Genomic DNA, 22,613 nt, shown 5'->3' on the forward strand with positions numbered 1-22,613 from the left:
CCTCTTGCCCAAAAGAACACCTAAATGCGCTCATTCTAAATCCTGAATTTTGTTGACATTGTCAAATAACCAAAGAAGCACGAGTGTAAAAATATTGGCATTTCATGAAGATCTATATATCACAGACATTACATTTCTCTGTTTTAACTCACTCACTCCTCACGACAACCTTATGAGGTGAACACTATTGTTATCCCCATTTTGCTGATGAGAAAACTGAGGTACAAAGCATTTAAGTGATTTTCCTGGGTTCAGTGCCGTGATGTGAACCCGCTCAGTCTCATGCACAGGCTCCAGGTCTAAGTGCATCACTCAGCCTCTGAATTAAGCTGCTCTTCTCCGCCCACCGAATGGTTCAGTCCCTCATCCTCTAGGACAGAGCCAAGGACGTGATTGTGATGTTCTCACTCTTAAGAAATTACTTGCTTCTTCTGCTGAGAGGTTTGTCTTGATATCAGACAAGCTATCTTTGCATCAATTAGAATCATTGCAAACTGACATGACGTTTGCACTAAATGCTGGATGTTGGATTATCAGAATGTGGAAGAGCACGTGCGTCCACTAGGCCACTCCACGTCGGAGGGCCTGACACACACCTCATTAAGCTTCACCTTTACTGTGTATGTAACTGATTAATGAAAGACCCAGAGGTCTCGGGAGTGGAAGCCATTCAATTAAAAATCACGTGCAATGGGCCTCTGTGCCCTGGCAGGACTGACAGAGCAGCTATCTGCATTGCAAAGAGGTATTTGCTTTTAATTAACCAAAGGAAAGCGGAATTTTATGCCTGTGCTGGTAAATCAGTGGCAGGAAGCCCCGGTGCAGTCCTGTTACATGGGTCGGGGCCGTAGCAGCTTGAGGGCCACGGAATGTGGACCTGAGGCATTTGCTGGAGAAGATGAAGTAACAGAAGAGCCCAATTACTCACCATGTCTTCTTATGAAGAATTCCTCTGACCGAATTAATCTCTGCAGAGCAAAGAATGCAACTCTTAGGAAACATCATAATTTCACGTCTGGCTGGAGGTGTTTACTTCTCCCACAACACCCTGTGCATGTGAAAACACGCTGGTAAAACGAGTCTCTGATCTGTTTCCCAAACATGAATTCAAATCTATTTTGTCCTCATTATTTTGAGAGGGTTCCTTTATTTTACACACAATAACTCTGTGTTCCTTTAACAACCGCTTTTATGGTACAAGTTAACAATTGTTATTTAAAATTTTCCTCCAGTAAAGCTGTATGTGGAAAGCAATATACATCTATTTACCTAGGAACTATTAGAAATATAGCTAACAACTAAGAAACATGGGATGAATGATTAATATTTAATAGGTGTTTTGTGGACAAAAGAAGTTATCAAGGAGGGCGCCAGCCTCCTCGGGCATTTATGGTGGAGAAGGAGGGAAGACTCTTGTCGTCTGGCCAGGAGTTTTAGACACACTTTCTATTTAATTGCCACAATCCCTGATGCAGCAGGAATTAATGTCTCCATTTTACAGACCAGAAAACTGAGACTCAAGAGTGCTTAATTTGACCAAAAATAGAAGGGAAGTAAGGGGCTGGCCTCTGGATTTAAGCCTCAGTCTGATTCCAAAGCCGTCACCTTCTCCCCAGCTGGCCTCTGGGGGCGTGAGGGCTGTGTCCTGCCGGCCCTGTGAGAGCTGTACCCGCGTGGTGGCCCGAGGGCAAGGCTATTCCTGGGCCAGAGTGTCAGCCGGGGACGTTTCAGCATGAGAGGGTGAAGAAACTGGAAGCTGTAGCGTCTCATTGGCAGCTCCTGCGGGACCCCGCGCCCTCTTGATTCTCCACCCCGACCCTCCAGGCCGCCCATGAGAAGGCGGAGGGGAGGCCAGCGGTGCCCCGGAGAGCAGGCCAGGGCAGAGCATCTTCCTCCTGAGCTCTGGGGGAGACGGTCCCTCGCTCCCTGAGGTCCTTGCTCCCTCCCTTTCCCCCTTTGTAGGAGATCTGGCCACTGAGGGCTGGACTCAGAGGGAGGCTTAAGAGAACAGGGCTAATGAGGCTGCCCAGCCGGTGTCCAGGCGACGTGGCCTGTACTGGCCTGCGAATCCAGACAAAAAGGAGCCGAGATGCTGCTCGTGCCTCAGCACCACCCACCAGGACTCCATGCTGGGCTCACAGCCAATGGCCTGTGGCAGCTGGCCAAGGGACCTTGCCCAGATGTGCTGGTGTAAACAGCTGGCCCAAGAGTCAGCGGATGACGGTTCTGTGGAGACGTCTCCTGGTTCATAACCCGGACAAAGACATCGTGGCTATTCGTGGATGATCTTTAAAAAAACACACACAGGTGTGTAATAAATGTAATAAATATGTTAGTCCCACCTTTACAAGGTAAAATTGAATAAGGTTAAGCAAAGACCTACACCTGACCCCCCAAAACAGCTGCTCAAATGAGAGAAGGGGGTGAGGGAGGAGAGGGGAGAGGACAGGGAAAGAGAGAAACAGAATTTAGCTGCTTTGGTGCAGCGTCAGGTGTGGCAGTAAAGGAACTGGGGGCTGGTGCCGGTGAGCCCTGGGTGGGCTGCTGTCAGAAAGCCGGGTCCCCTCCCACTAGGTCGCGGAGATGGAGGAAGGGAACGCACGCTGGCATCAAAACCTTTTTTTTCCCATAGACTTTCCATTTTAGAACAGTTTTAGGTCCACAGCAAAACTGAGCAGCAGTTGAAGCATCCCCACGCCCCCACAGAGGATGGGCAGCTGGGGGAGGTGGTGTGGTCCTGACTGCAGATGTCCCGGGCGCCATCTGCGGTGAGGTGTGCGGAAACACGCTGTGGCCTGTAAGTCACATAAACATGGCTGCATCTGCTCTCGTTCATGGTGGGTAATGGGGACGGGGTCAATGTCACAGGCGTTAAAGAATTTTTAACCAATTTGGAAACACTTAGAGCAGGGGGTGCCCTAAATTTGGCTAGAAGGTGCCTGGGGAAGATGAGCATGGCCTTGCACCCAGGCGTTAACCCCTGTGCTCACAAAGTTGGCAGAGTTGGGCCGATGGGCGTGAATGTTATTTATAGTGTAGCTGGGAGTGGGCTGCGAGGAGGGGATCCGGGGAGAGTCCGGATGATCTGTAAGGCCTACGCCTGTCACCATCCTGACACCATCCCCTCAAATACCGCCCAATAGTCAGCAATGGTATCAGGGGACTTCTGCCACCAGCACTGGCCTGCTTCCCCCACATCACCTGCCACAGTCCATCAGCTGTGTCTGTGCTCCCAGCTCGCTCCTGGTCCTCTCCTCTGCCTCAGTTTACCTTCCTTCCCGTACAGGGTCAGCCCAGCCAGACTCCTGACTTTTTAATCCACCTCTGTTCTTTCTGTGATTGTCATTCACAGTTTATCCCAACTCACACCCAGTAAGGACTTGAAGTAACTCCTAGGATCACATAAAAGATAATGCAAGGAAATAAAAATTTTTAAAATATCATTTGTGGAAATAGAGAACATAATGTCTTCATAGATTAAATATGGAACTAGAATCCAAGTGACTATAGTTCGGGAAAGTAACCCTCCCCCCAATAATCCTGCCCCCCACCCCCCCCACCCCCCGCTCCTCCCCAGCGTGGCAGCACCTTGCTGGCGCTGCCTGACTGCCCAGTAGCTCCCATTCAGACACAGGAGGCCACACACTCTGCAGGCAGGGACCATGTTTCCCAGACCTCCCTGCCTTCCACCACAGATGCTCCACAAATCTATGTGGGTTGGATGGATGGAGGGCGGATGGATGGATGGGTAGGTGGATGGATGGTCCTTTCAGTTTGGTAAACTAAGACCCAACCACTGAAAAAAGGAGCTGGGTTTTCCTGGGGTTCTCTATGGCCAGCAAAATAGGACCCTTTCAGAAAGAACTTCCAAAGCTTCCAAGGGTCATTTGGGCAGATCTAATGAGTAATTCAAGCGTGCCAAACACAAACTGGTTTTCATTGTTGAGCCATTGTATCCCAACCCAAGAGAATCTAATTCCAATGGCGGATGTTTGACAGCATTTCTTTGGAGAATACAAAAGATCAAATCCATAAAACTCACATGGATGGAGAAGTAACTGTTTGCTAGACCTTCCCGGAATTTGAAAAAGCACATGTTGGTAGAAACGCATTTTTATTCCAGAAATGATATTCAATAGGACTGCAGAGCCCTCTACTGGCGGCTGAAATAAACTATCCCCTGTAACATTTGAAAAGTTCTATTATGAATTAATTACATTTAATTGCCCATGACCTCAAACTATCTGTGGGTAATTTAAATGAAGCCTTTTCATTGCTAAATGAAAATTAAAAGAGCAAAGGATACCATTTTTCATTAACAAATTGGCAAAGAGTTTTTTATTGTTCATACTCGCTGAGAAAAAGAGAGTAGAAAAACAGATCCTCTGTTTGTGGCTGGAGAGAGTGTGAACAGAAGGCCTCCAGGAAGGCAAGTGGACCGCACGGGTGAGAACGTGAAGAGCTGGCAGGTCCTCCAACGTAGCGGCTTCATGGACCGAAAAGCGCCCATCTAAGTGCTGTTTGGTTTAGCAAGAAGGTGGAAAGCCATCCAAATGTTCAAAAACCAGGGGTTAGATCAATAAATGTTGAAGCTCCTTTTTTTAAAATAATGTCAAAGAAAGAAATTTCGTACGAAGTGAAATTGCATGGGGAGGTAAGGCAGGAGAGGATGACCTTGAGGGGAGACACCCTCCCTGCTGCACGGCCATGGGGAGGAGGAAGGATGGCTGTGGGCCAGCCAGGTGCCGGAGGGTTAGAGCACGTCTACGCAGGCATCAGGCAGGCAAGGCTGAGCCTTGGAAACGTGTGGCCCAGAAATTCGGTCCTATCTTATTGTCATGCAAAAGCTTCATTGGTTGGTAAAAATTTCAGAATATATATTCAGACAGGCACACACCCCCTGCCACCTCCACTGAGGACGACTCGTCAGACCTTTCCTATCTTTACAGATTTTTCTTGACATTTATACTTGCAAACACGAGATTGTTCTTCACACCCTCAAGGTCATCCTCTCCTGCCTTACCTCCCCACCCAGTGCTGTCTCTAAACTCTGCCCACGTTTCCTGTCTCTGTCCCATGCACTCCTTAGGGCCCTGTCACCTGGCTTCTGTCCCCTCCATACCCTGCCAGGGCCGCCAGTGACCTCCTGGCTGCCAGACCCTTGGGCCAGCACTGGCCACCGTCGCCCACTCCCTTGCTGCCCCCTGCCTTCCCTGGGCCCCAGGAATGGCCCCCTCCTCTATGCCCTTTTGTTCTCTCCGGGGCTTCTCTTCCTTCTCTCCTCCCTCAACGTCTTCACCCTGTGGTCCCCACTCTGCAGCCCTGGTCTGGCCTCCTCTCCTCTCCCTGTTTCCTTGGGAATCCCCTCCATCCATTCCCACAGCTCTGCTGCAACCTCAGAGCCCTTTCCAGCCCCCCCTCCTGCTCCCCAAACCCGTCAGCCCTGCTGCCTGGATACCCAGCTGCCCTCAGGCTCCTGTGGCCTAACCTGACCTCATCATTTCATGCCTCGTCTAGTCCCCTGCTTGGATTCCTGAGCCATCGTCCTCTTGTCCTGCAGGCCTCCCAGCATTGGATACCCTCTGTTTCCTCACCCCTTACCCAACCATCACCAGGTCTGGCAGATCCTAAATACCCCTCACACCCATTTCCTGCCCTCCCGCCACTCCTCTGCTCCAAATCTCACCTCCTCTTCCTCCAAAAGCCTCCTAACCCCCTCCCTGCCTCCAGCCTCACCTCTCACCATGCCCTCCACACACACGCCCCCACCTCTTCCCCAGTCTCCGGGGAACAGTCATGCGTCACACCCCACCAGAGGGATCTTTCTGTAACACACCCAGGATCAACAGTCATGATTCAAGTCCCTTACAGCCCCTCCACAGCTTCCAGGATAAAAGCAAACTCCGTAGCCTGGCCAAGGCCTTTGCAGCACCTTCCAGAACAACCCCAAGCAGCCCTACGCAGGCACACCTAGCCCTGCACCTTGGCTCCCGTTCTGAGCATGACAGATGCATCCCCTTCCCCAGGCTCTGGCCTTTCTAGAGACCATTGGAAGTTCCATCTGCTTTAACCTTCGTCTGCAGTCTCCACTCCTACTTAATCCCTCATCCATTTCTCCCTCTTTCTATCATCAGTGGTCCTTGCTGACACCCCATTTTCCTTGGGCCACCCTCCCAGCCACACATCTGCCCTCCCCTTCTATCGGTGGGCTCCTTCAAGTCAGGGACCACAGCACCTAGCACAGCGCCCGGCACATCAGAGCCCCTTTATCAATGTTTTGTGAATGAAAAACGAGAGAATGGCTTTCACTCTACATGCTGGACCCAAAGTAATAAAACTAGGCTTTCTTCCCCATGATAGCCTTTCAGCTATTTGAAAACAAGTTACTTGCCCCCTTGAGTCTTCTTTTCCTCAAGGAAAAGAGCCTCAGTTCCTTCCATTCTTCCTGGAGGGAGAGGTGTTTGGCCTGGGAGGGCACAGGTTTCTGTGCCTCTCTTATCCACCCAGAACTGAGCAGGGTCACCAGGCGTCCCCTAACCAGCTCGCCACCGAGGCAGGTCAGGGAAGTATTCACGTGCTGGAGGACAAGATGACGATGGTTATAGAGCCCTTCTTCCTATTGGAGTGAAAGGTGATAGAGGAGGACACAGGCCAAGGGTAAGGAGATGCTTTGGAATAGGCATCTTGTCTCCATGGCAATGTGGCAGCCTGCTGCCTTGATGACAGTGCTGGCGGGGTGGGGGGGGGGGGGTGTCGGGCTGACTCTAGGCTCCACACTTTTCTGTGCTGGGAGAGGAGGAATTTTACTGGCCTCTCTCTCCTCCTCGGCACCTTATGTATAAAGGGAAGTCAGGTGGGACACGCTTGGCTCCGCATGTGGTACATGGAGAGGGAGTAGTGGTGGTGTCCTAGATCTCAAGGCAACTTGCGAATAACCATTCTTTGTATTTTTGTATTGTTATCATCAAAGAACTCACCTGGGAAATGTTTTCTGCTCATTTGATGATCACTGAGCCCTTCCAAACCACGTGGCCACCTGGGCCCTCCACATAGCCCTGGGAGCCCCAGAGCAGGTGACCGTCCTGAGGAAGGAATTCCTTCACAGGTGCACGTTAGAAACACAGGAAGTGCGGAATTCCCCCACTGCTCGGAAAGAGCACTCAAGTTCAGGGAACAATCCTTAGTGTTCACATTCAGTGGAATGGTGTAGCCAGGTTTTCAAAACAACTTTAAATAAGGTGCTAGAAATAAGACTGCTGCTTTCAAAACTATCACAAGCTAATAAGACACCTGTGTTTCAAGTCCATCTATATAGCTTACCTTATTAAAAGCAGAAAGAGAAAAGGAACACTGAAATACTCGGTACTCACATCTGCAATTCCCATTAAGCACAGCTGGATCAAGAGAATAGAGGCACACAAATAAGAAGCCATGGAAAATCTGTTGTTTGCCAGATGGACACAGGAGAGGCCAGTCTGCCGCCTTGGTGAGCACATGAGTTAACCTGAGACAGGAGACAACTGTTTATGTGAAAATTGCGCTTTCATTGGTTTCCGTTCTAAAGCAAGATTTTTAAGAGGGATTGAAAAGAATAAGATTTTTGCCTTTGTTAGTATAACGTATCTTTTTTTGAGAAGTTGAAAACCTTTTATACACAGTATCTCATTTTCTTATTTTCTTTAGGAGCTGGAAGTAGGGAAGCTTTTGACTTAAACCCAAAATAGCTTTTAGCAGAACAATGGTTCCTCGGAGCTTGCCCCTCAGGCACTTGAGTAGGTCCCTCTGACTGCAGTGGGCAGGCCAACTGGAGAGAAATTGGGGGTTAAAGTCAGGAACAGAGAGAATGGATGCACTGATGGGATTGAAAGAGATTAGGAGGGGGGATGGGTAGACTTGGGGCTGGTTAGATGTGGGAGGTGGGGCAAGGCAGGATGCCAAAGTGTCTGGCGTGAGGAAGTGAGGGGACCTGAGGACGAGGCCATGCCTCCAGCACAGACCCAGCAGGCATCAGCCTGGCCTTGCGTCTGCCACTTGCTAGCTGTGTGACCTTGGACAGGTCATGTAGCGTCTTTGAGCTTCAGTTTCCCCATCTGTAAACAGGGATGATAATAACGAGACCTGCTTCGTGGGGTTGTAGTGAGCTCGAATGAGTTATCACAGGTCATGTCCTCCAAGCAGAGGAAGTACTGGTCGGTGCTGGCCGTGACCTTGCACGTGATGCCCTGTACAACGTGTGTGGCCAGGGCCTGGCTCGCTCACCATTTTGATCGCTCCACACCAAGCTGCCTCAGGTACTGGGATTGAAACTTGCGATTCTGAATTCTTAAGCTCTGTGGCTCGGGGCCTAAAGAATAACGCCAACCAAAGAGTAGTTGGCTGGTACCGTTTCCTCTCTGAACACCCTGGCGTGTGTGGGACTGGAATACAGCCAGCCCGGGGGTCGGACTGGCACGGGGATCAAGCTGAATCCCCTTTTGTCTTTGAATGCGCATAATCTGCTTCCCTTGGTACTTAGTGCTGGTGGAAGCAGACTCAGCCAGTGTTCCCGGTGACTTTTCCATCATTTATTAAATGTCTGCCTTGGTTCAAAAATCATACCTGCTGCCTTAATGATGTTTAAAGAAATATAAAAATAGGAGTACATAACACTGTATTCGCTGTAGCTGGAGACGGCTTTTATGTGTCACAATTTTGCACAAAGCACAAATTGTTGCAAAAATACCTGAACTCCGCTATCATGGGGGCGCTTTGAAGAGATTGTTAGGTGTGTGGCAATTATCCACGGGCCCACGGTAAGTCCTAGCACCATTGCGAAGCCCCACACGCCCTGGAGGGGCTCAGAGCCACCTTCCAGACGAAACCACGGCCACAAAGGCGCAGCCACACGGAGACGAACAAATGGCATCACTGGGGCCCTGGTGCTGAAACGGCTATTTCTCGTGATGAGCAAACTTGAATCGACGTGGGAGCGGGGCGTAGGCTGTTATTCAAACTCGTGGCCCAATTCCCCTTGTTTGCAGCAGGAACCTATTGGCCTATTTCAAGCCAAACTGAGTCGAGGCTCGGGTTCCTAGAGCGGAGCGCACAGACCCCCCGGTGCATCCCGACCGCAGGTGGGAGAGGGCGGGGCAGCGCCCCCATCCCGCCGTGAAGGAGGTTCAGCCCGGAGCCGGCCCTGGGGGCTGCCAAATCCTGCTGTTCCCCGGGGGTCAAGTGTGCTCCCCAGAAGGAAATGCATTTACCAGCAAGCCTCTCCCTTCTCCTTGCAGGTGGCCCGCCAGCTCCAGCCCTCCGTGGTGTGGATCGGAGACACCGAGAAAACCTTCTACAAAAAAGTCCCCAGCGCCGAAAGGAAGGTGAGGGCTTCCCTCCCCGTTGTTTCTTAATGTGGCCCTTTCCCTCCTCCGAAGGGGCTGGGTACCAGGGGCTACCTCGATTTTTCAGATGGGTCTTGCTTTCTCAAGGGAGGAAAGATACTGGAGGGGAGCCAGCTCTCTGCCCTAAGCTCCTGTCTGCATTTGAAAGGATCCAGTGTGTGATTTTACGAGGCAGGCGTAATTTAGAAGAAAGGAAAGAAAGTATGGAGAAGGGGGGAGGGGAGCGTTAAACCCAAACCTAGGATCCAGGGATAAGAAACAATTGAGAGAACTCCGCTCAGTTATAGCAAATGGCACACAGGAGTTATTATTAGGCTTTCCTATTGTTCATCATAATAAACAGCAAAAGGCCTGAAATTTATGAACAAAGACGGTCCACAGAACCACCAAGCACCCCGCATTCGGGGCCCCGGGGGAGCCCTCCGTCAATTGCTTCCTTCCTCCTTTTCTCTCCTTTCAATGGCTGTCCTCCCCCGTACTTCCCCCACAAATCACCAGCAAATTTCCCACAAGTTAAAAAAAAATTTGCAGATACACATGATTGTTATTCCACATCAATTTGCACCAAAGCAAATAGTGGTTAACGGTGAATTTCTGATTAAGTTCATAAGGATTTTAATCACTTTTGATCCTTATGTATTATGCACCATTTTTAGCAGGTAGAGATGATTGGATAAAGAATGAAAGCTCAATCTTTTCTTCCCCAAATGAGCCTTGATTGCCCTGTCATTTTAGAAACTCTTGAGGACTCATTTATTATTTAATCTGGGGATCTGGTAGGTAGCTCCCTCTGCTGGCGAAGCTGCTTCATTTTAAAAAGTCCACATATAGTAAAGCCACTATACTCCAATAAAAAGTAATAAAAATAATAAAATGAAAAATTAAATTTAAAAAAGTCCACACACATGAGAACTCGAAGGCGGCAGTTGCTACAATAAATCTAAAGAGAGACGCAATGCGGTGTTTAATCCACCGTGTCACTCACTCCACGTCATCGGAAGCTTAGTCTCGTTAATGGGCAAAGGCTCTCCCACTGGACGTCAGCCTGGAGAATGAGAGTTCAGGCCATGTGTGTTCCAGGCCTGCTCTGCCCTTCATCTTAGTTGGCTGTGTATCCCTGAGCACGTTATTTAACCTCTCTGAGCCTCCACTTCCTTAACTATCTAATTAAAGGGCTCCAGAGAGAACAGCCTGAGTTCATGAAGCTCCTCTCAGATTCTCTCCCACGACCACCTTGAGCTGTCAGTTTGTCACCAACAGTTACGCCTGCTTATCTGTACATCTGAGTCGGAGAGTAAGAGGGATGGACACGCCCGTGGGAGAGAGCCAGAGGGGCCCTGGGGCCTGCCATTCGCTGACGGCAGGGAATGAAATGTGGGTTCAGTAGACGCCTCCCATAAGGGGAGTCGCTGTGAAGGGGCAGGGAGCCAACAAAGGAGCACCTCCAGGACCCTCCCCTGAATTGGCCCTTTTCTTACTGGCCCCGAGATGTTCTCTCCAGCACAGTCTCTGATTCCCACAAATGTAGTCACTGACCAGTCTTATTCCAGTAGAAAATGAAGGCCTTTGGTGGGCAAATCAGACATTTATTCTGTCCCCTTCTGCATCAGAAGAGTCTGCCATCCATCAAGGGAATTAACTGCACTGAAGACTGAATCACAACCTGGGAAAATCCCAGGACACCAGATGAATAGAAGCAGAAAGGTCCCGGGTTTCCAAATGTCCATGAGGCCAGCTGGGGGCCTGAGACAGCCCAGGCACAGACAGAGCTGCAAGGGGCACGCACACCCTCCCGCAGTGCGGGGGCCCCGGCTCCAGTGCCCCGGCCAGGGAAGCGCGTGGCGGCCATCCTCCTGCTGCACGTCCCGGGCCAGCCCCTGGGAGGGCAGGGCTGCCGCGTTCCGTTCCCGCTGCCTTCCTGACTCTGGGGCCAGTGCTGGGCCAGCTCTCCTCTCCTCCCCACCCCACCCCCAGTCTCTGACTTCTCTCCTTACCCAAGTCCCTCAGCCACCAGGACCGGAGGCAGCCATGATCATTGGACATCCACGCTCTGAAGGTGACCACCAAATGCCAAGGGCAGCAGCTGCACCCACAGACAAGAGGCACGAGGAGGCTTCACAGTCGGCTCCACATTGCATCACCTGGCCATCCAGGAACCTGACATCCTTTCTACCACCCACCCTGGCCTCCATCCCAAACGCTTCTCTGATCCCAAAGGCACTGAGACCTAGAGAAGAATGTCCACCTGCAGAGAAACCACCACCCACAGCCACAACACAGAGCACTCCTGGCAGCTGTCCAGGGGATAGGAGGGATTCCAGGAACACTCCTTGAAAAAAACTCTCACCCGCAATGACTAACTCCACCCTCGATGCCCCCACCTCTGAGTGAAGGCCCTTTAGGAGGTACAATGTGGAGGCTCGGCCCATCCTAAGGAGCGAGGCAACAGAGAAGGCCAAGCGGCAGCCATCACTCCTGGGTGCAGAGCTCCCGGGCACAGCCACCCCTAGGGATGCTGCAACAGGCATGGGAGGCCCCAGGGCACAATGCGTAGGTCAGGAAGCTCCCAGCAACTCTGGGAGGGAGGCAGCCTTCCCCTGTGTTATAGGAGAGGACGAAGGCCGAAGAGGGCGCACAGCTGGTCAAGGGTCAACGCTGGGACTCAGATGCAGGACCCCTCTCCCCACCTGGATGCAGCTCCAGTGTCAGCGCTGGCTTCCTGTTCTGCTCTCCGAGCTTCTACTACACCTGCGTCCTCCCTCCTCCCCGCCTCAACCCCCAGCTACTCCAAACCGCATCCTGAAGACTGCCCGTGGCGCCCACTGGTTTTAGAGCCAGATATGCCAGGGTCTGGAGTCCCCTGCACCCCGTACCAACCTTGCCTCCCACGTTGTCCTCAACACCTAGCCCCCAGGGACCAGGCAGATGCCTGGACAGCATCCACTCCCTCCCCTCCCGGGAGGAGGGCCATCCTCTCCACCATCCGAGGCTGGAGGTGTATGAGGTGAGCACAGTAAGGAATGAGACAAGCCGGGCTGCTGCTGCATTTTCTGCTCCATTACCCTTCGTGACTCCATCTAGCAGAAGCCCTGCGCACATCACCATAGGGCCTCCACGAGGGAAGCGCTGGCTGCTGCTGTGGCTTGGTGAAGCTGGCTGCAGAAAAGCAAATGGAAACTGCTGCAAGGATGTTAGACACTAATTTGAAATTGCCCACAATAATAAGGTTGGTGCGGGGCTGGCAGGTCCAGCAGAAGGGGCGGCAGCTGAGAAGGTTGCCAGGTGATGGTGGGGATGTTGGCTGGCATGATGGATGAGCACACGGGTCTCGTGCATAATGGACGTGGCTCTGAACCGGAGCAGGGGTGGCCCAAGTGCAGGGGAGTGCTGGCTGAACGGACTCACCTTTCACTTGCATCCCTTCCTAATGGGACTCGCCATCGGCGAACATGTCACTCTGGACGCGGCCCAGGATCAACATTTGTTATCCAAACAGGCTAATTAAGTTCGGTCATCCCTCCCATTGTCAGGAGACACAGACAGCAATATCACCTCCTGCCTCAGAACAGGCAGGACTGCACCACTGTCACCATGGCAACCAGGCTGCTGGGATGGGGGCAGACCTTGTAAGCGTGTCTCTGCCCCCACAGTGTGGCAGTCTCCAGCCTCACCAGGGTCCTGGGATCTGTCCTTCTTCTGCAGTCTTTGGGGAGCTCCGTGTGCACCCCACACATGCCCTAGTCACCCCCACGACCTTGCATTGTTCTCTATAAAGCTTCTTAAAAGGCTCATCTATTCTCTCCATCCCCACTCACTCTTCAGCCCACTGCTGTCCACTTGTTGCTCTCTAGTGCCATGGAAACTGCTCGCACAAAGTTCTTTGAAATCCATTTCGCCAGTGAGCCCCAGTTTGTAAAACTCTATCTTCCCTTAGCCTCCATGGCCATACCTTCTCCTGGTCTCCTCAGACCCTGCCAACACTTTCTTCTGTGTCTCCTCCATGCACTTCTACCCACCCCTTAAATACACTGGCGCTCACTGAGGTTCCATCCCAAGCCCATGGACCTTTTCTCTCTCCTCGCCCTTCTTGGGCACCATCTTGTAGCTTCAAACATCACACCTACACCAATGAGTGCCCCCACTCCATCCCCAGCCTGCAGCTTTCCCTTGAGGCTCGGATGCAGTCACTCATGGGACGCCTCCCCCACAATGCTGCCAGTTCCGGCAGAGCCTGTCCAGACTCCTCCTCCATCACCACCTCCCACATCACCCTGCTCCTCCTCCTGCCTTTTCAAAGGGTTACTTTTTTTAGCATAACCACTTTTCATAAGAGAGCTTTGGATCCACCCTGGTAAAATGAATTCTGAATATCTCCAAACTCTCCAAACCTTGTGTACATGCAGTGGATATTTTCCTGGCACAGGGTTAGATATTCCTATAAGGAATATTCTTCCAGAATCTCAGGAGAGGGCTTTCCTCAGTGGCACAAGGCCTAGGAGGCAGCTTCTCAGAGATGAGCAATTAGTGTCTCATCCAGTGCAATGGAAACTGGGTGCTCTTTACACCGTCATGTTCAGCTCCGTTGGCAATATTGCTAGTTTCCTCCAAATCGGAAAGCCCCCAGACCTTCTGACTCCCCCCTTTAAAAACATTACTTTTCAGGGCTTCCTAGGTGGCACAGTGGTTAAGAATCTGCCTGCCGATGCAGAGGATATGGGTTCGATCCCTGCTCCAGGAAGATCCCACATGCCGCGGAGCAACGAAGCCCGTGCGCCACAACTATTGAGCCTGTGCTTTAGAGCCCATGAGCCACAACTATTGAGTACATGTGCTGCAACTACTGGAGCCCACGCGCCTAGAGCCCGTGCTCCACAACAAGAGAAGCCACAGCAATAAGGAGCCCGTGCACCACAACGAAGAGTAGCCCCCACTCACCGCAACTAAAAGAAAGTCCGCGCACAGCAAAAAAGACCCAACACAGCCAATAAAGTAAAAAAATAAATAAATTTATTAAAAAAAAAAAAAAACCTTACTCTTCAATAGAGGGACCTAGCATTGATTTCCTATCAGCATTTATATTTCAAGCACTTATCAGACAGACTCATTATGCCATATACTCCTTACAGCATCCCTCCAGGTTAGGACCCATGATTACTCACATTTCTCAGATGCAGGGACTAAGGCTCAGAGAAGTTGAGTAACCTGCCCCAGGTCACACATCTGTTAGGAGCAGAGCCAAGACTGGGATCAAATCTGTCTGACCCAAAGCCTGTGCACTGAATCATTTGTTACATCATCTGCCTGTTATTACAGAGTTTTTTCCTTGAGCTTTTCATTTTTGTACACAGCCTGGCCCCCAAGGGAAGTTCAGTAGCAAAGTCAAGGCCCATCAAACACACCTCCACATCCCAGGCAGCCCAGCGCCATGGGTCTGAGCAAGGGCAGGTTTCTGCAAAGACTTGGGGTGGGGGTTGGGGACCAGCCCCTTCAGGAGCAGGTTTCCATCCCTATGCCCATTTCCGGGATTTGAGGGAGTCTCATTCTGGGTCATCCCTCTCCTGTGCTTTGCCCTCTTTTAAGCTCCTCTGTGGTCCCCAACCCCACTAGTGCTTCCTGAGTGGAGTCCTGCAGGGCCCTTTTTCCCTCCTGATGGAGCTGAGCCGGCTCTGGACTCCTGTGAGTGCAGGAGGAAATGATTGGAAGCTGCCTGGTGGTCTGGCTTCAGGCCCAGCCTGTGGGATTTATTTTACTGTAAAAATCCTATCTCTTTCTCTGCTGTGAGTTACATTACAAAAAAGTCTCTTCTAAACTGAATCCAACAACACAGAAAAAGGATTATACACCATGACCAAGTGGGATATATCCCAGGCTTAACATCCAAAAATCTATTAATGTAATATACTATATCGTTAAAATAAAGGACAGAAACCACACCATCATCTCAACAGATGCAGGGAAAGCATTTGACAAAATCCAACACCCCTTCATGATTTAAAAAAGAAAAAGAAAAGGAAACTTCCTCAGCCTGATAAAGTGCAACTACAAAAAATCCTCAGCTAACATCATCCTTATGGTAAAATACTGGATGTTTTCGCCTTAAGATCACCTCTTCCATCCAACATTATATTGGAGATTCTCAACAGGGCAGTTGGGGAAGAAAACTAAATAAAAGGCATCCATATTGGAAAGGAAGAAATAAAACTATATTTGCAGATGACATGATCTTGTATATAGAAAATCCTTAAGGAATTCACTAAAAGAGTAATAGAACTAATAAACTAGTTCAGGAAGGTTGCAGGATAGGATACAAGATCAATATACAAAAAGCAACTTATTTCTATACACTGGCAATGAAAATGAAAAAACAGAATTAAGAAAACAATTCCATTTATAATAACATCCAAAAAATCAGAATAAACTTAACAAAAGAAGTGCAAGACTTCTCCTCTGAAGACTACAAAAACAATGTTGAAAAAAGCTAATGAAGACCTTGCAAAATAGAAAGACACAGCATGTTTATGGATTGAAAAACTTATTAAGATGGCAGGAATCCCCAAATTGATCTATAGATTCAACACAATCCCCATGAAAATTCCAGCTGGCTTATTTGCAGAAATTGACAATCTGATCCTAAAATCCGTATGGAAATTCAAGGGACACAAAATAGCCAAAACATCTTGAAAAAGAACAGAGTTGAAGGATTCACACTTTCCAGTTTCAAAACCTGCTGAAAAGCTGCATAAATCATGACAGTGTGGTACTGGCCTAAGGAGAGACATTTGGGCCAGTGGAATAGAACTGGTCCAGAAATAAACCATCACATTCACAAAAAATTGATTTTTTTGACAAAGGTGCCAAGACAATTCAATGGAGAAAGAATAGTCTTTTCAGCAAATGCTAGGACAATTGGATTGCCACCTGCAGAAAAATGAAGTTGGACCCCTACCTCACACAGTTAACCAAAAAGGCACCACAGACCTAAAAGCAAGAGCTACAACTGTAAAACCTTAGAAGAAAACAGACACACAAATCCCATGACCTTGGAGTAAGCAATGGTGTCTTAAATACGACATCAGCACATGCAACAAAAGAAAACGTAAACTGAACCTCCTCAAAACTGAAAACTTTTCTGCTGTGAAGGACATCATCGAGAAAGTGAAAAGACAACTCAGAATGGGAGAAAATATCTGCAAATCAGTCATCTGATGAGGGACATGTATCTAGAACATGTAACTGATTCCTATATCTCCATAATAAAAAGACAAAGTACCCAATTTTTAAAACGTGGGCAAAGGATCTGAATACACATTTTTACAAAGAAGATTTACAAATGGTCAATAAGCACATGAAAAGATGCTAACATCATTAGCCTCCAGGGAAGTACAAGGCAAAACCACAATGCAGTACCACTTCACACCCACTAGGTCGGCTAAATAAAAGGAGAAAATAAGAAAAACGGACAATAACAAGTGTTGGCAAGGGTATGGAGACACAAATCTTCTGCTCTCTGCTAGGATTGGAAAATGGTGCAGACACTTTAGAAAACAGTCTGGCATTTCTTTAAAAAGTTAAATATAGAGTAACCATATGACCTAGCAATTCAGTTCCTCTGTACATACCCAAGAGAAATGAAAACATTAGTCCATACAAAATCTTGTACACAAGTGCTCATAGTGGCATTATTCACAAGCACCAAAAAGTAGAAACAACCCACATGTCCATCATCTGGTGAGCAGATAAATAAAATGTGGCATAATCATACAATGGGTATCATTCATTAATTAAAATGAAGTTTTAGAACATGCCACAGCATGGGTGAACCTCGAACAGGGTGTGCTAAGTGAAAGAAGCCACACACACACGTACTGAATGACTCTATTTATGAAATATCCATAATATACAAATCTGCAGAGACAGAAAGTAGACGAGTGATTGCTGAGGACTGGAGAAGGAGGTTGGGGAAAAATGGGCAGTGACTGCTGATGGGTACGGTCTTTGGGGGGAAAAGAAAATGAAAATGTTCTAAAATTAATCATGGTGATGGTTGCACAACTCTGTGAATATACTGAAAAGCACTGAATCATACACTTTATTTTTTTAGTATTTTAATTTTCTTGGAGAATTATACGTGTTAAATAGGTGAATTGTATGGTATGTGAGTTATATCTCAGTAAAGCTGATCTATACCATGATGATATAAATATAATAATATATAACATAATATAATAATAATAGTAGATAGGTATTTTAAGTCTCCTCTGCAGCCCTCAATTGCTATAGGCCCCTACACAGGAAGGGAATTCAGGGGGTGGGGGGAGGGAGGCAAGCAAGGCCCCCAGCACATCCCCGCTGCGAGGCAGGGCCCCCAGAGGAAGGGGAAGAGCACGGTTCTGGAGTCACTGCCTCCACGCTGGCAGCCGGGGTCCCACTCGTGAACTCTGGGTCTCGGACCTCACTTGGCCTCCTTGTGCCTCAGGCCAGAATCTCCTGAGTGAGGAGGAGGACGGGTCCCGCTCCTGGGGCGGCCCCGAGGATTAGGTGAGAACGTCCACTTCAGGCACCGAGCGAGGCCCCTGGAACACAGGAAGCACGCAGTAGATGCTACCAGTACTACTGAAGAGGTCATGAGCAAGGCAGATGGCTGGGAAGGAAGAAGCTGTCCTGTCCCGGAAGGTCAAGGCAAGCCCCCAACCTCGTGCCTCATTGGAGCCAAAGATTTCTGCCACTTCCTACTGGGCAATGGCCCCTCAGCCCAGGGTCTTGCCCTTTCTTATCCAGTATTTTCCCTGCACCTCATCAACCTGGACATGGAACTGGGCATTTCTGCTGGTCAAACAGGGGAAGGAAGGAGGGACTTCACACTGGGCCCCAGCACGGCCACAGCCCCTTCCCTCCCGCTTCCCTCCCCGGCATCACCCACCGGGCTCGCACCTGCCCTGCGGGCTGCACTCCTACCCTCACCATCCCTGCCTCTGCCCAGCAGGCTGGCCGTCCCAGGTCTGACTCCCAGTTCCACAGGGCAGACAAAGGACCTCCCAGGAACACATTCCCCAGCACACAAGTGTTTTGTCTCAAAGGCCCTGCAACCACACACAGCTCTGTCACCTCTGCGCCTCCAGTTCCCTGCCGTTCACTTTTATTCCTGAGCGTGGAATTTATCCCATGCCCACTCCCTTCGCTAGATGTCACCAGCCCCTTCCTGCAGGACACACAGGGCCAAGCAACAGGTGACCTCGTCTCTATAGAGTAGCTCACAGGTGCTGGGGCAGTTCCAGAAAAGCCCTGGATGGGTGGAATCTTTAACTCTCTAGCTCAATTGCCCCTGAGCCAAATGGGAGCTAAAAAGGCCCCGATTGTGCTTGGGCATCTCTGTAGAGGCCCCCATCACCCCAGCCGCTTCCTCTTCTCTTGCTGCACTAGTCCTGGTTGATTTAAAGCCCATGTGTTGCCATGGCAACATGGCCAAATCTGACCCCCCCCCCCAGAGGCCGGAAGTCATCCTCCCTTGGATACCTCACATCTTGCTCCTGTCCCTCATAAGTGCTGAGGTTATACTGAAATAATACAGGTTCAAGCTACATCCAGACTGCTTCAGAGACAAGTTTCACACTCTTAGGTAACTGGGTGTTTCCAGATCTGAGATCCAGGCCCTGGTCCTCATTGTCCTCACTGTCACAGCCATCAGCAAAGGAAATCTTGAGTTCGCCTTCAAAACAGCTCAGAGGAATGCACTAGAAACACATTCTCAATCCCAGCCAGCTTCCTTCCGCTTGGAAATCCGCCCTGTGTCCCATTCTCAGGGTTAAGACGCTACAGTGTTCGGTCAGGTGCTTCCTTCCTTCCCCCTTTCCAAATCTGAACACCAGATTCAAGGAGAGGAAGTACCAGCAGTTCAGACCACACAACCCAGGAACCACGTCCCGAGACCCGACCCAGAAGAGACTCAAGGAAAGTGTGTTCATCAGAGGCCTGAAATCACTTTAACAAATGTGTACCACAGTGCATCCAAAGCTAGATTTTCTTTAGTTCTTAACTCTTTTTTTCTATGTGCGGGCTCAAATTTTTTTCCCCTCTCTCTTTCTTCCAGATGCAACCTAAACGCCTGAAAAACCAGCTTCCCAAAATCCTGAAACTCCTGAAACCGGACGACAGGATTCTGATTGTGGGGACAACACAGCGGCCTTTTGATGCTGAACTTCAACCTTTTTGCAAAGTTTACCAAAAAATTATTTTGGTTCCCAGACCAGACTATGCTTCCAGATACGGCAAGTACCCCTCACCCCTTCCAGTGTGCAGTAACCGAGGCCGGGCCATCCGGTGTGGGCTTGCAGACGTGTGGAGCCAGGAGGGTGGCCTTTGTCACCCAGTGACCATCAGAAGGTGATGTAAGTCCCAGTACACTGGGACGTCAGCTGAACTCCAAGCTGTAAACGTAAAACCAGGTCAGAAGAGCAAAACATACATGTCTATTCTGCTAACATAATTCCTTTTACCCAAGACAAAAGGAAACTGGACAGGGATTATTATTTTGAGCCCTGAAAGAGACAAAAGCCCTTGTGGGTGCGAATTTTTCTTCTGACAGGTAGATTAGGGTCACTCATCTTGTCCCCCTGGTGGCAATGTCTTTCTCATACAACAGCATTTCTTTTCACCAGGTTGATTTTTTTTCCGGTTTCAAAATATTAGTCCAAGAGAATGTTGATTTACTTAAACACTAAATACAACAAGAGCTTACTTTTTTCCATTTTTTTCCCTGAATAAACAGATTCAAAATCCACTTCTTTTGAAACCTATTTTTAAATGGGAACAATATAAAAAAGTGACCCTGGGAGGCAGTGCAGTGAAATTGGGAAGAGCCGTGAGATGTGGGCTCTGCCGAGACCTGGTTCTGATCCCGGCTCTGTCACTGGACCGCCAATGACCTTGACAAGTCGGCTGACCTTCTGAGCCTCCACTTTCTCATCTGTAAAGTAGGAGAACTGTTTAGTTCACAGGGCTGTGGTGACCCTTATATGAGATGGCTAGGATGTCCAGCACGATCTCAGCTCCCCAGGAGCATGGGTGGTGGTGGAGGAGAGGGAGGGGGAGAAGGTGGTGATGGTGGTGAGGGGAGGAATATTTACATGGCACAGGGGGCTGGCAGTGGTGCTGGTGGTGGTTTCCGTTCTCTATTGCTTGTGACAGACTCCCCAGTGGCTTGAAACGACAGAGTATGCCTCTCGTGGTTCTGAGGGGCCACTGCGCTCAGCAGGGGAGTTCTCCTCGAGGTGTTTCAACAACTGGAGTCGTTGCTGACTGTCAGCTGGGAGCTCAGCTGGGGCTGGTGACCAGACCTCCTACACCTGGCCCCTCCCTATGGCCTTGCACAGCATGGCAGCTAGATCCCCAGAGGGAGCATCCTAAGAGCAAACATTTCAAGAGGTTCAGACAGAAGCTGGAGGGATTCTTGTGACCCAGCCTCAGAAGTCACGTGGAGCCGCTTCCACCGCACTCTACTAGTCAGGAGAAAGTCACAAGGCCTGCCCAGCTTCAAAGACAGTGCACTACAGAGCGTGTGAATACCAGAGGTGCAACTCGTCGAGGGGTCATCTTGGCCACCCACAGTGGCGGTGGTGGTGGTGGATTTGGTTTAGAGATGGTAGTGGTGGTGTTGGTGTTGGAAATGGTGGTGATGGTGACTGCAGCCTGGAAGTGACGGAGATGCTGGTGGTCACAGTGGTGGTCATGGTAGAGGAGGTGGTGGTAGCAGCGGTTAGCACTGATGAGAATAATAAAAACTATCAGGTCAGACTTGGTTTCTATTAATCCTTCACTAGTCACAATAGCACCGCCAAAACAGAGCAGATATACGGCCCTTTCTGGTTGATCTTAAGCTCCTGGTTATTGTGATTTGCTTTACTCCCCATACATTAGAACCTCTTAGCTTATTAGCCACTCCGTTTGCAATATGCACTCATTTCTGTCTTAAGTGTGATCCTGACTTCATAAATCAATGTTATATGCAAAGCATGGGAAGACGTTGGGCCCGGTTATTTCTCCATCCATCTAGGGGCTTCTCCACCTTTCAGGTCCTGCAAGCCCTCCATGGATTCTTTGCAACCAGCCAGCATTAAAGGAAAAGGAAGAAAGATAGTATAAATGGTCTCCCAGGAGATTTAGGGACCAGACCCAGGAGGGGCCAACAGTTCTTCTACCCACATTGGCCAGAATGACTCACGTGGCCCCACCAGGGTTCAAGGGCGCAGGCATGTGTAGTTTAGCCAAGGAAGGAGTCAGCACAGAGATGGGGACGCACCAGCATTCTCTGCCCACCGAGAGTCATCGTGGAGGATTCCATGCTCCCAGCCTCATCAGAGCTTTCCCACTCTGGTGCCCCGTGGTTAGATTCCCTGTCTCTCTGTCTTTCTCTCTCTCTGTATCATATGTACTTTTTAAGCTGTCTTAATGGAATAAGGTAGAGTATTGTTAATTTTCGGGGGCTAGAACATTTTTCCTGACTTTGGATTGAACAGTTTCTCTGGTTTGACAAAACCACAGGCCCTTTAAAAATGAAGCTATTGATGGATAACAAAGACAATTGTGTTCTTTTGATAAAGTGCCAGGCCTCTCTAGGGACTCAGATCACATGACAGATTCCAACCTGAATCCCCTCACGGCAGCATCGTGGGAAAGGAAGGAGGAAGCATCCCTTCACCTGTGGGCGGATGATAAACCTGCAGCGGCCGTCCTCTTGGGCCCAGGGCTCTGTCCACTCAGCCACACGCGTCTCACATAATTCTTTCTCTGTGGATGATTTGTTCAGGCCGCCATTCTCGCCAACATCATAAATGCTGCCCAGCGTTTCCTCCAGTGACCTTGAAGTTATCATAGCCACAGTGGCCGGGACATCTATCTTAAAGAAAGACTATGCCTGTCTTTGCAGTGATCAAAATACTCTCTTGCAGCCCATAAAGCCGGGGCTGCAAATCCGTAACTTGGGCCCCTGCTTGTCCATGTGTCTGCGGGCAGCGGAGCGCCCAAGGTGCATGCAGCCCTCACCATCCAGCTCTTCAGACTCCATGAGGCGGTGTGGGGAGTGACAGGGCTGAGAAGAGAAGGGTGGATCAGCCGGAGGAAACATGGTCCTTAAGGTTTACCAAATATAATTCAATATCTACCTCCTTTCCCAAATCAAGCTGTTTCCTTCAAAATGTCCCTGCAAAGAAAATCCACCCCCAGGTTGATTAATGCCGTGTC

The 22,613-nt window shown here is 49.6% G+C and overlaps 1 protein-coding gene across 4 annotated transcripts in view; it reads left to right on the forward strand.

Annotated features, from left to right (window-relative positions):
• The window catches only part of IQCA1 (IQ motif containing with AAA domain 1), a 169,333-nt gene that overhangs the window by 136,718 nt on the left and 10,002 nt on the right, over positions 1-22,613 (forward strand). For 3 of the 4 annotated variants that reach the window (XM_057744335.1, XM_057744336.1, XM_057744334.1), the window contains 2 exons: positions 9,270-9,356; positions 19,465-19,642. In XM_057744335.1, coding sequence (XP_057600318.1) covers positions 9,270-9,356; positions 19,465-19,642 — 265 coding nt within the window. Of the gene's footprint in view, positions 1-9,269; positions 9,357-19,464; positions 20,945-22,613 lie in introns of all 4 variants that reach the window. The other variant, XR_009055021.1, reaches the window with a different exon arrangement.

This window comes from Hippopotamus amphibius, chromosome 8 (genome assembly GCF_030028045.1).
Source record: "Hippopotamus amphibius kiboko isolate mHipAmp2 chromosome 8, mHipAmp2.hap2, whole genome shotgun sequence".
NCBI classification, from domain to species: Eukaryota; Metazoa; Chordata; class Mammalia; order Artiodactyla; family Hippopotamidae; genus Hippopotamus; species Hippopotamus amphibius.